Raw genomic sequence first — 14,103 nt, 5'->3', positions numbered from 1 at the left:
AAACTTGTCGTAATGCGCGCCATTAGGCAACCCTGTGTTTCCACCAATCAGGACGCAGGATGCTTTAAAGGACACAAAATGGCTGCTTTCGTTTGTTTGACAGTTGCGTTGCAAAGGTTAAAAACGATTTTATTTGCATTTATTCATTTTTACTAGTTTTAAAACAACGTTTAGATACCTTAAATAAGTGTTTTAAATAAGTTTTAATCTTGTGTAGTGCTTAGTTTTGTGCTATTACTAAATTGTGTAATCGTTGGACAAAATTTGACAGTTCAGAAAAAATTTAGGTAAGTCTTTTGTAAATTATCAATTAGTTATACTTATGCATATTTTACACTATATATACATATATTAGCTAAATTAAGCATAACTAGACATTTTTGGCACATTACAAGCAAAATATATTACATAAGCGCTAAATTTAGCATAAAAACTAATATTGACTTGAAACATAACCTCAAATATCTATGACACAAATAAGCTCAACTAAATTAGACAACTATTTTACAGCCATACGACTAAATGTACTTTAAATTACATTCCTGAGATATAATAAAAAGTCCACCGGTATAAAATAATCGGCTTAGTAAAATATATATTGATAACAAGAAATTTGCAATATAACTTGAGTAACCTTTCAATTAATGGAAACCAAAACATTTTTGTATCGAGAAGGTGTTCCACTTTGTATTAAGACTTCATATTAATTACAAGTTCATATTAATTACTCAAGTCTTCGTATAAAATTAAATGTTGTCTTTTAAAAGTACATCGAATGCAAGTATTCATTCGACTACCCTTATCGAAGGCTTATTTAATTTCTTGGGGCTTATTTAATTTCTGTCTTTTATCTCAAGAATGTATCTCAGTCTTTCAAATTTCTTTCGACTACTACAAAATCACCTTGTTGAGTGCCAGCAGGACCTGATCGGGCATATGGTCCTGCACCATTACGGGTGATATCAGGACCTCATCGAAGTCTGCATTGTCACACCAGACTGCACGGAATGTCTTTTCTCGAGACGAACTGGAAGCACTTCTTGTGGTACTAAAGAAACAGATTTAAAAGTTATTTGATGAAACAGAAGTGGGATGAGAATAGAAAGACATTTATTAAAGCAGAAGTGGGATAAGAATTGTAAAGGTTCATTAAAGGGGTCGTCTATTGATATTTTTTAAGTTTTTTTTAAAGATTTTTGGACATGATAGTATAAGTAGAGTCGTCAGTAGAGTCTCTTTTTATTATATTACCAAAAGTTTGGCACAAAATTCAATTTTTCTAACATAACATTTTGTACTCTTTTCGGAATTTGTTCGTCAGTAGAGTTCCTTTTACTTTATTTATTTAAATTAATTTGTTAGTAAGTAGAGTTCTTTTTCTCACTTGTTTTAGATTTGCGCGTCAGTAGAGTCCCTTTTTAATATTTTCTCAATTAATTTAATTTTATTATTATTTGTTATCATCTGTTTCATATTTGCTCGTCAGTAGAGTCCTTTTATGACATTTTCTCAAATTTGCTCTTCAGTAGTTTTAAGTTTTTGTCTAATTTGCCCGTCAGTAGAGTCCTTTTAATTTTTTTTTTAAATCCGTTAGTCAGTAGAGTTCTTTTTACACTTTTTCTGATTTTTTTTGTCAATAGAGTTCAACTTTTTTTTCAAACTTGTTCTTCAGTAGAGTTCTTTTATGACATTTTTCTAGATTTGCTCGTCAGTAGAGTTCTTTTGTATTATTTTTTTATCAGTAGAGCATAAATTTTATTAAATTTGCTCGTCAGTAGAGTCCCTTATATATTTTTTCTATTAATTTGCTCGTCAGTAGTGTACTGGCGAGCAAATTAAGTTTCAAAATGTAAGTGAAAAATGAGAAAAGGACTCTACTGACAAGCAAATTTGACATTTAGGTAAAAGATGACAAAAGGACTCTACTGACAAGCAAATTTGATATTTGGATGGAAAACAAGAAAAGGACTCTACTGATGAGCAAATTTGGTATTTGGATGGAAGATAATAAAAGGGCTCTACTGATGAGCAAATTTGGTATTTGGATGGAAAACAAGAAAAGGACTCTACTGACGAGCAAATTTGGTATTTGGATGGAAGATAATAAAAGGACTCTACTGATGAGCAAATTTAGTATTTGGATGGAAAACAAGAAAAGGACTCTACTGACAAGCAAATTGTTTAGAAAAATAGCAGATTGTAAAGTAAAAAACTCTACTGACGACCAAACTTGATTTTAATGTAAAAGATGCGAGGAGAAGACTCTACTGGCGAACAAATATAATTTTGAAAAAGAACTCTACTGACGAGCAAACTCGATTTTGATCTAGATGCTAAAAGATTTAAATGGGACACCACTGATTTACCAAATTATATATTCATCTTCAAGAGACAAAAAAGGACTCTACTGACGAGCAAACGTATTAATGTTAATCTAAATACTAGAAAAAAAACTCTACTGATGATAAAATTGAAATGTCGATTTAGAAGTATAAATATGTGAACTCTACTGACAAGCAAGCTTAATTATAGTCTGTATGAATGAAAAGGGACTCTACTGACAAGCAAATTTAATTTTAAAAAGAGTTCTACTGACTCTACTAACGAGCAAACTTGATTTTGATCTAGGATATCAAAAAATGACTCTACTGATGAACAAATAAATAAACAATAATCGATCTGGTCATCTAAAAAAGGACTCTACTGACAAGCAAATTATATGTATAGGGTTAGGAGATATATAATAATAAAATATTCATTATTGAAGAAGTGGGATGAGAGTTAAAAATATTTATTAAAGCAGAAGTGGGATAAGAATTTTGGTTCGAATACTTACTCGATGACTCCTGAATGGTTTCTAACGATGTGGATTATTTTTCCAGGAGGATATCTAGAATATAAATAAATTATTATAAGTATGTATATATATATATATATATATATATATTTATTTATTTATATGAATACTTACAATGGCCTATGTAGAGTTAAAGCTATGGAAGAGTCATTTGGATGTGCCGAGTTACACCTGGCAGATACTTTTTCCTAAAAACAAAGAAACATTAATTAAATTATAAAATTAATTAGTGCATAAATAACAGTTTCCTAAAATAAGAATGCAAAGAATTTTATTTTATATATTAAAAATTATAATACAGTACTATTTGTATTTTTCACAAGGCAACTCCTCTTTTTATCATCTTATTTACTAGTCAGTAGAATTCCTTCTTATACTGCTCTTTGCACGCCCCCATTAGCGACTCCTGTTCTCATATTCTATCTAGATATTTAATTTGTTTGTCAGTAGAGCCCTTTTTTCAGTTTTATGTAGATATTTAATTTGTCTAGATAATAATTCTCTCGTCAGTAGAGTCCTTATCTAATTATCTATCTACATATTTAGGTTGCTCGTCGGTAGAGTCTTGTTCTAATTTTCTATCTATATGTAATTTGCTTGTCAGTAAGGTTTTTTTGTTATCTAATCTAATATCAAAAAGCTTTTTTTAATTTGTTTGTCAGTAGAGTCCTTTTATTGTCTGAAGTAATATTTTAAATTTATCTTGAATTTGCTCGTCAGTAGAGTTCCTTTTTTTCTTTTATTTCAGTTTGCTCGACAGTAGAGTTTTTTTTTGTTAAATTTATAACATTTGAATATTTTCTCACAGAATTTGTTCGACAGTAGAGTTCTTTTTAAAATTTTTCCCATACGTTGTTTGTCAGTAGAATCCTTTTTTTATATATTTTTTTTTCTAAATTAATTGCCAGTACAGACTAAGGAATTAAAAAGAAACTTTGAGCAAATTAAATATTTGAAAATAAGACAGAGGAAAATGACTCTACTGACGAGCAAATTAAACATCTAAATAAAAATTCATAAAAGTGAACTCTACTGACGAGCAAATTGAAAAATGATCTATATAGATAATTATAAAAGTGGACTTTGGTGACGAACAAAATCTAGATAAAAAAGGACTCTACTGGCGAGCGAAAAAAATGAAGGAACTCTACTGACGAGCAAATTACATATTTGAGTTATTTTGTTCTCGAAAATAATATTTTACTAATTTATTTATCAATCTAGAAAAAAAATTAAAAGGAACTCTACTGAAAGTAAAAATGTATAAAGGAAAGGAAAAAAGGACTCTACTGACAAGCAAAAAAAATAAAAAAGGAACTCTACTGACAAGCAAATTCAAATATATTGAATAATTTGTTGTCGAAAATAATATTTTAAAGATAGATAAAAACTGAAAAAAGGACTCTACTGACGAGCAAAGTAATCTATAAAATTTAAAAATTTACAAAGGCAATGAAAAAAGGACTCTACTGACGAGCAAAAAACTAAAAAAGGAACTCTACTGACGAGCATATTTGATATCTAGGTTATTTTGTTCTCTAAAATAATATTTTACAATTTTTTCCAAATTTGTTCGTCAGTAGAGTTCTTTTTTTATAAGAAAATTCTTGAAGTAAAGTCTAAGAAGCTCGTTAAACACATCTTTTCAAATTGAGAGTGAATTTATCTTGGATAAAATAGAAATATCATATTGCGGGCCTATAATCGTATGAGTTCATAGACACAAACTGTCCAAAAGCTAAATTTTTGCTGTTTGACACATAAAATCTAACCTACAAAACGCACAAATAACAAATAACAATTTTATCTATTTAATAGTGCAACTATCTGATGTCACTTTGATAATACATATTTGTGAAGTCTAACTAAAGTAATATTCTGACGTTTTTACCTTTTGGAGGTTAGGTTTTGTGTGTCAAACAGCAAAGACATAGCTTTCGGACAGTTTGTGACTACGAACTCATATGATTATAATCTATCTATATATATAATCTATATATAGACCCGTAATATGATATTTCTATTTTTTTCGAAATAAATTCACTCTCGACTAGAAAAGATGTGTTTAACAAGCTTCTCAGGCTTTACCTCACAAATTTTCTTGTTTGTTTGAATTGTTTTTCTTATTAAAAAGAAATCTACTGACGAACAAATTTGGAACAAATTGTAAAATATTATTTTTGACAAGAAAATAACCTAGATATATACTTTGCTCGTCAGTAGAGTTCCGTTATCATTTTTTTGCTCGTCGGTAGAGTCCTTTTTTATTGCCTTTGTAAATTTTTAGATTTTATAGATTAATTTGCTCGTCAGTAGAGTCCCTTTTTCAGTTTTTATCTAGATTTTAAAATATTATTTTCGACAACAAATTATTCAATATATTTAAATTTGCTCGTCAGTAGAGTTCCTTTTATAGTTTTGTTTTGGTCGTCAGTGAGTCCTTTTTTCCTTTCCTTTCTAGATTTTTACTCTACTCGTCAGTAGAGTCCCTTTTTAATTTTTTATCTACATTATTAAAGAGAGTTCCTTTTTCATTTTTTTGCTTGTCAGTAGAGTCCTTTTTTCCTTTCCTTTATACATTTTTACTTTCAGTAGAGTTCCTTTTAATTTTTTCTCTAGATTGATAAATAAATTAGTAAAATATTATTTTCGAGAACAAAATAACTCAAATATGTAATTTACTCGTCAGTATAGTTCCTTTTTTTCATTTTTTATCTACACTATTAAAGAGATTTTGAAAATAATCTAGATATGTACTTTGCTCGTCAGTAACCGTAATATAACATTTCTATTTTATCCCCTGATAATTGACCCATGCGTTAACAAAGTGATAGAAAAAATAAGTTAAATAAATAAAATAAGCACTATGATAAAATTGTTATTCCACATTTGTTCCTTTTGGAGGTTAGGTTTTATGCGCACCGAAGTTTGCTTGCAACTACCATAACATTTCTATTTTTTTACAAAATTTGGGCCTCTTAATTCTCAATATTCTAATAAATATTATTAATATATATCTACTTACTAATTTATAATCATCGATCGTATTATCGTCCGACCTCATCCTGCTGACGCTCGTCGGCTGAGGGGCGCACGAGGTGCAGCAGCAGCACATCGTGGCACACGCTATCGTTTTCCATTTCGGATCGACGGATCTTTTAATAGCGTTTATAAGGTCGGCTCTTAGGGCCTCCATTTGGTGCAGACCTAATAGAAAAGAAATAGGTTAATAGTTAAGTATGTTTAATCATAATTTATAAATGAATTAGATTGTTTGAATTTAAATTTATTTATCGAATTTGACATAAGCGTTGTGGTTAACTTCACACCGAACACCAACTTCGAAAAAAGAAATATGGCGGCTGTTCAGATTTTGAATTGGCTGGCAGAATTCGTTGGCAGAAAAATGTATTTTAAAATGTTTTTCAAATCGATAATTATATGTTTAATCATAATTCATAAATAAATTAGATTTTTTAAATTTAAATTTATTTAACGCTTTTTTGACATAAGCGTTAGTGGTTAACTTCACACCGAACACCAACTTCACGCGAGTTTATGAAATATGGCGGTTGTTCGGTGTTTGACAGTTAAGAAATCGTTGGTAGAAAAATGCGTTTTAAAATGTTTTTCAAATCGATAAATGAGCCGCTCAGTGCACACATCGACTAACTCCACTTTTTGAAAAAACTGAGATATTAGTGGGAAAGAACTTGGTATAATCATAACTTTTACTATTTATAATAACTTTCCGGAATAATAAAGATTAGCACCGTTAAATGGCATTTTTTTTGGCCATTGAATAATAAGTAATTTATTTCAGAAGCCATTTCGATTAACTCCATACTCTGTATAATGTAAATCGTTTCAGTAACACTGTGTCTGTTCTGGCCGTGCATCAACGCTTCTACATTTATATTTGAATTCATATTATCATTTTAAATAACAATATACATTAAATCATCGCGTTTCTCAACTTTTTGCTTTATGGAGTTAATCGATGTGTGCACTGAGCGACTCAATTATATGTTTAATCATAATTCATAAGTGAATTAGATTGTTTTGAATTCAAATTTATTTAATGATTTTTTGACATATGCGTTAGTGGTTAACTTCACACCGAACACCAACTTCACGCGAGTTTATGAAAGAAATATGGCGGTTGTTCGGTGTTTGACAGTTAAGAAATAGTTTGAAAAAAATGTATTTTAAAATGTAATAATAATGTTTTTCCAAATCGATAATGATTTAATATTATTTATTAGTGATAAATACGTAAAACATGAATAAAATGTGTATGTTTATATAGTTATGAAAAGTATTTTACAATTGTGTATTGTGAAAGTATTTTGCTCGCGTTGTGCACAAGAAGACAAGTTTTATTTATTTATTTAAAAGAGAACCATAACTCAATATATGTAAGAAACACGTTCTTGTGAGTATATTTATATTTAAAATCAATTATTTATTATTATTAATTAATTATGAGGAAAAAAAATAGTTGATTTTGGTGATGGAATCTGACAGTTGTCAATGAAGGTTAGGTCATTTTTGTTCCCTGAATTTGAATCAAATATTTCAATTTACTAGAACTCCTCCGGTTAGATTTATTATATTATTTCTTTATAAAAAAATTATACAGAACAAAATTGTTGTTTCATAAATAAAAGCGGAGAAGGGACTCTACTGACCAGTAAATAAAAATAATAAGATTGCAGCTTCTTGCCCGTCAGTAGAGTTACATTTTTTCTCTCCGAATTTAAAAAAAGGAACTCTACTGACGAGAAAATTACAAAAAATGATAAAAAGTGATCAAAGAAAGAGTAAATTTACTAGGAATAAAAAAATTAAAATATTATTTTGAAAAACGGAAACTTTACTGATGACTAAACCGAAATAAAATTAAAAAAAGGAGTCTACTGACGAGCAAATCGTAATAAAAGTAAAAAGGGATCTACTTTTAAGGGAATCAAATAAAAAGGGAAACATAAAGATTCAATTAATTTTATTTGGGTTTGCTCATCAGAAGAGCCTATTTTTCAATTTCATTTTAATTTGCTCGTCAGTAGAGTCCCTTTTTTATTTTTATTTTAATTTACTCCTCAGTAGAGTCCTTTTTTACTTTTATTTCAGTTTGGTCGTCAGTAATGTCTCTTTATGAACATATCTATATATTTATACACTCGCACAAAAACTAATAAAATAAGGAACTCTACTGACGAGCAAACCAAATTTATATTCGCTTTACAAAAAGGACTCTATTGACGAGCCAACTAAATTCATATTTAACCTAAAAAACGACTCTACTGACGAGCAAACTGAATTTAGATTTAAATTGAAACAGGGACTCTACTGACGAGCAAAATTAAATTTGTCTTTTAATATTTTATGACAAGCAAACTACAATTCATATTTCAATCAGAAAAGAACTCTACTGACGAGCAAACTGAATTAAAAAAAAAACTCTACTTATGAGCAAATTAAAGAAAAAAGTAATAAAAAGAACTCTACAGACAAATCAATTTAAAAAAAGTGACAAAAGAAAGAGCAGGAATGAAAGATTAGGATATAATTTTGGGAAAATGGACTCTACTGACGAGCAAAGCAAATTAAATGAGAAACATAAAAATCTCATTATTTTTATTTCACTTTGCTCGTCAGTAAAGTCCCTTGTTTATTTTTGCTCTGTCAGTAGAGTCCCTTTTTTCAGTTTGCTCGTCAGTAGAGTCCCTTTTCTCGTTTGTGAACCAGAAACTGTTTTGGCTACTCTAAAACTTGTTTAATTTCTCGAATGGTTCAGTTCTCAACAAAGATTTTATAAAATAAAATACAAATCGTTCTAGCACTATATAGTAAAAATTAAAATACTTTTTAAATCGAACAAAATAGAATAACAAATTAGAAGACTTTTTAAATAACTAATCGAGTAATAATAATAGGTAATGACCAGATGAAAACTAATTACTACATGTCGTACAATCAATATTGTTCTTTATTTTCTGGTTCTTTGACAAAACTTACCTATTCGAGGAACGACATCTTTGCCAACAACGACAGATGTTACAAACTTCTTACTGTGTTCCACAGCTGGCATACTAAAAAATTAAAAAAACATTTTAAAACTCATTTTATGAATGAATAACTATTTTATATTAAAGAAATATTTATTATTACAAAGTTGCAGGTCAAATATAAAATATTTGACTCATCGGATCCACATATATATTTATAATATATTTCTCTAACATTCTCCATAAATAAAAATTTATTATGCTAAAACTTAGTTCAATGTTAGTTTATCTCTCGTATTCATTATCCATTTGCTATAAAAAGCTTTTATTCATACATCGTAAAGCTCTAATTGATGACAAATATAGATATCTCATAATTTCTATTGTATCGTTGTACAATTGTTCTATTCTTACCTCAGTAATCCTCCGGGAGGACTATAACTGTAGCAAATCAGGTGCTCGTACTTTTCTTGCATCAGAATTGCTAGAATTGCAGCCGTGCCAGCTCCCAGACTATGACCTACTATAACCAGACCTAAAAAACAGAAAATCTTATATAGTGATCACTCAATGGAGTACATTATTGTAAGTGTTATCATCAAAATATAATGTTTATTAATTTTTTTCACTAAATTTATTTATTTATTTATTTATTTATTCATAAGCAAGCCGTAATCAATAAAATCAAATTAAATAAGGGATTATCAAAGTGTGGTTTATATTTATTTTCTTCACTCGAGAGATTACAATATTGAAAATGTGATTGACACAGTATGATAATAATTAATTTCATTTACTCGATAGAGTATAATATTAAAATTGTTGATGTAGTTATATGTAAAATGTTGATTTACCAAAATCTCTGGTCCCCCGAGCCGGATTCAATTCGAAAGCCTTTTCCAAAAGTTGATCCTGTTCCAACTCGTTTAATATGTACTGAGCTGCTTGCACCATACCTAAAATTTAATATTCAATTATTTTTCCTAAAGCTCTTTGATCTAGATCAATTCCTGGGAAAAAATTAGAATGCTTTCCTTTAACTTTGTTTATTTATTTTTTTAAGTAAAACTTCTTTATTGACGACTGGACGCATATTCTGATCGAATTTTTATTTTTTATTTCTTCAGTATTTTTTTATTTGCCGAAATATAATTAGACATATGTTAGAAATTGAAAATTACAAAATGGACTTTACTGACGAGTCCGAATATCAATCAAAAATGTCGAAAAAATGAAAGAGGGGACTCTACTGACGAGCAAATTAAATATCTAGATAGAAAATTAGAAAACGACTACTGACAAGCGACTTATGTATTATGTAAAAAAAGACTACTGACGAGCAAAATAAGATACTTATATAGAAAATCAGAAAAGGAATCTACTGACGAGAAAAATAAAATCTGAAAGTATAACGCGAGAAAAAGACTACTGAGGAGCAAATTGAAATAAAAGGACTTTACTGAAGAGCAAAATACAATATCTAGATAGAAAACTAGAAAGAGATCAACTGACGAGCAGTATAAAATATCTAGATATAAAATTTAGAAAAGAACTCTACTGACGAACAACGTCTTTATATATTTTCGACATAAGAGAACTCTGTTGATGAGCAAAGAAAAATAACTAGATGGAAATTAAAAAAGGAATCTACTGACAAGCAGACTGCCATTAATAAAAGATCAAAAGTACTCTACTAACGAGCAAATTAAAATAATATAAAAAAGACTTCACTAATAATCAAAATCAAAACTATCAAAAAGGGACTCTACTGTTGAACAAACAAAAAAAATAAAAAAGGAACTCTGCCCATGAACAAATTGAAAAATTTAAAAAGGGACTCTACTGACGAGCAAAATAGAGTTAAATCATTGAAATGAAGAGTGAAACTCTACTGACAAGCTAACTAAATCTGGATCTTAGAAAAGAAAAAAAATCTTTGGAAGGGCTTTAGAAGTCTACTGACAAGCTATTTGCTGTACTTTGAAATGGAAAAAGGGACTCTACTGACAAGGAAGTTAAATATACGTGAACGTTGAAATGACTTAAAAGCAAACTGAATCTTAGATATTTAAAATAAAATAAAGACTCTACTGACAAGTAAACCCAATATAAACCTTCAGAATAAATAATAAATTGGTAAAATGTTATATTAAAAAGTCATAGGCATTAAAAAGGGGATTCTACTGACAAATCGGATTTTTCGCATTATGTAGATTTGATTAATTACTATTTTAATAACTTAGCAATTTTAATTTAATAATAGCAAATAAATGGAATTTTTACCTTTGTGACCAAGCCAATCTTCTTTTGGAGGATTCAAAGGCAAAGGTTCACCTTCAGCATTCAGATCCGTAATAATATCCTGCCATATATATATATATATAAATTATTGTATATATATACATATATATATATATATATATATATATATATATATTTATATATATTTATTTATAAATTACCTTCATGCTGAGTGTTCCTCGAATACTAATAACGATTTTTCTCTTTGTGTAATCGACTGCTATGAAAAACGGAGTCTCACCTACATCGACATGATACGTCGCATAAACCACTTCAATCTGAAAAATAATAATGTATTATTCACACCATAATATATATTCATAATACAAATTTATAGTTCTATTATCATTGTTTAATAATTAAACTCTAATCGTCCATCTTCCATTTCACTTTGAGAAATAATATAATATTTTACAACATTTCTAAAAAAAATTATTCAAAAGACATATCAGTTAAGGATTTTTTATAACAGTTTATTATTATTTTTTTTTATTAAACAAACATTTTTAGTTGGTTTAGGAATGATAAATCTCAAGATTTCTATAAAAACTACATGCACTTTTTATTAATCGACCGACTTTGGTCTAGTCTGCTGTTTGCTGGGAAATTAGTGTATTTTCAGAAAAATCGCGACGAATTCAAAAATTTGTCATTGACTGGAATAAACTGAGTAACATTTGTTTCGTCAGTGTTTCGTAAATGTTACGTTTCTCACCTCTCCGTGGGTCAACATCCTCTTGAGAGCTGCATAATTGCATTCGCAGCAATTGTCTTTAATAATATTGGCGTTGCTTTTCGAGTCTCTGGAGGCGCAGGGCATACACGAACACCTAGAAAAAATTCAATTAACCAACTAATCAATCAATTAACCATTAGTTAAGTAATCCCGAAAGAGAAATTCATATTTTCACCAAAAAATCCGACTCACTAATTTTATGTTTTTCTCCTCAACGTTTCAAGACCAACAATTGGAACTAAAGTATGTGCGTATGTATGTGGATAGATTTTTTATCGTAAATCGACGTTTTCTTAAAAACGGCTGGAGCGATTTCTTAAATTTAAAAGCCATTCGATGTATCTTGATAAGACTAGCGTTTAATTGTGAAGATGTCCATCTATTTACCGTGCGATCAGGCGTATTTTCAGTGGCGGATCCAGCTTTGGCGCCAAGGGGGGTTCACATAATTAAATTATCCTTAAATTTTAAGAGTCTTTGACTCCGTCGTTTGTCTATAATAAGTTACATATTGAAGTTATAAAATGTGTTTAGTAGCAAAATATATAAATATAATTATTATGAAGTAATTTTATTGCTGAATTAGTATTCTAAGTTTTAAGACGATCTCAGGGGGGGTCATGACCCCCGTGACCCACCCCCTGGATCCGCCACTGCGTATTTTACATATAAACAAAGCAAGAAAGAATATGTTATGATAACATAATCTTCAAAGATTCTTCCTTTATTGCTTATATAAGGTTGTCAAATATCTCCCTTCCGCCTTTTTGTATTATAAACCAAGAGCAAAAAAGCGGAAGGGAGATATTTGACAACCTAATATGTAAAATGCGCCTGATCGGCGGCAAGTAGATAGACATTTTCACAATTTTCAGTACCAAGACAAAGCATAAGAGAGCGTTGCCATGACAATACAGGAAATGACGCTTTTCCGAATACAGAAAAGGACTCTACTGACGAGCAAAATGTAAATTGTTAGTATGGTGTTAAAAGAAAATGAACTCTACTGACAAATGAAGTCAATTAGTACACATTTAGGAAAATTCACGCAACTTGTCTTAAGGCTAAATGCCACTTTCGACTACTTTATATATTAGGTTGTCAAATATCTGCCTTCCGCTTTTTTGCTCTTGGTTTATAATACAAAAAGGCGGAAGGGAGATATTTGACAACCTATTATTTACCTCATGGCCGAGCACAGTTGACAAAGGCCGGTGACGGAGTTGGTCATAAGGAACATTGGCCAGCCGTAGGCGCCCTGGGCGAAGTGCATATAGTGTATCACTTCCTAAAAATAAAAAAAAAAAATGGAATAAAACATCTTAATAGTACTAGAGCTAGCGAAAAAAAATACATTACTTACTCTTTTTCTGTGAACATTTATGTGAATAAAATCAAACGCCAAGTGCAAAGATGCTAAATTAGAGACGACGCATTGATCAATTTAAAAGAACCGTATATCATAGTTATAATAAACTTGCTAATATAATTAGAGATTGAGAAAGATCTATATATTTAGAGCAAAAAAAGCGATGTACACGACAAGACAATAGAGCGTGTAAGATATATGTATATTAGGGTGGTCTTCAATATGGATATATTCGAATTTACTTGCTCCCAAGGGCTCAAATGCTTCCAAATTAATAAAAGAATATTCTCTGAAAGTTTTAGCTTTTAATATTAATTCTAAGATGGTCCGCACTTCAACCAAAGTTTCTTGGTTCAAATACTTTTTTTATAAAATGTATCAGTTTTTTTGTATAAATTTTATTTATGATTAAAATGAGCAAATACAATGTTATTCTTAATCTTAAAAATTTGATTCACTTGTCGCTAAGTTAGAAAACAAATGGAATTTTACCCATGTTATTGCCATAAGAAATTTTGGTTGTAGTGCGGACTACGTTAGAATTAATATTATGAGCTAAAACTTTCAGAGAATTTTTTTTCAACATTTTGGAAGCATTTGAGCCCTTGGGTGCAAAGAAATTCAAAAATATACATATTAAAGACCACCATAATGTGTATATATACAATTGGAAGAGCACTCATAATAATAATAAGAAATATGGTGTTACTGCCCTAGGGCAGGTCCGTGAACGGAGTTAAACTTTAACTTAATATAAGAAAAAATAGTGTGAGAGATATTTCCCATTTTTATTTCATACTGACTTGAATATTAAATTAGAACCATATTT

General features: G+C 29.5%; 1 protein-coding gene across 1 annotated transcript; it reads right to left on the bottom strand.

Annotated features, from left to right (window-relative positions):
* Positions 1-832: 832 nt before the first annotated feature.
* On the bottom strand, positions 833-13,193 carry LOC113380300 (sn1-specific diacylglycerol lipase alpha-like; the record flags this gene model as incomplete). The annotated part of the gene is made up of 11 exons (XM_026619642.1): positions 833-1,048; positions 2,837-2,890; positions 2,972-3,045; positions 5,883-6,064; positions 8,879-8,952; positions 9,283-9,403; positions 9,723-9,824; positions 11,152-11,230; positions 11,331-11,447; positions 11,885-11,999; positions 13,090-13,193. Coding segments are annotated over 11 exons (1,179 nt in total), but the record flags the coding sequence as incomplete, so codon positions are not given.
* Positions 13,194-14,103: the final 910 nt, after the last annotated feature.

Source organism: Ctenocephalides felis, unplaced genomic scaffold (genome assembly GCF_003426905.1).
Source record: "Ctenocephalides felis isolate EL2017-DRISC unplaced genomic scaffold, ASM342690v1 CF-g0.4_SCAFFOLD_02051, whole genome shotgun sequence".
Taxonomy (NCBI): domain Eukaryota; kingdom Metazoa; phylum Arthropoda; class Insecta; order Siphonaptera; family Pulicidae; genus Ctenocephalides; species Ctenocephalides felis.
The sequence above is the reverse complement of the archived record's forward strand: the minus strand, read 5'-3'. Positions and strand labels throughout refer to the sequence as shown.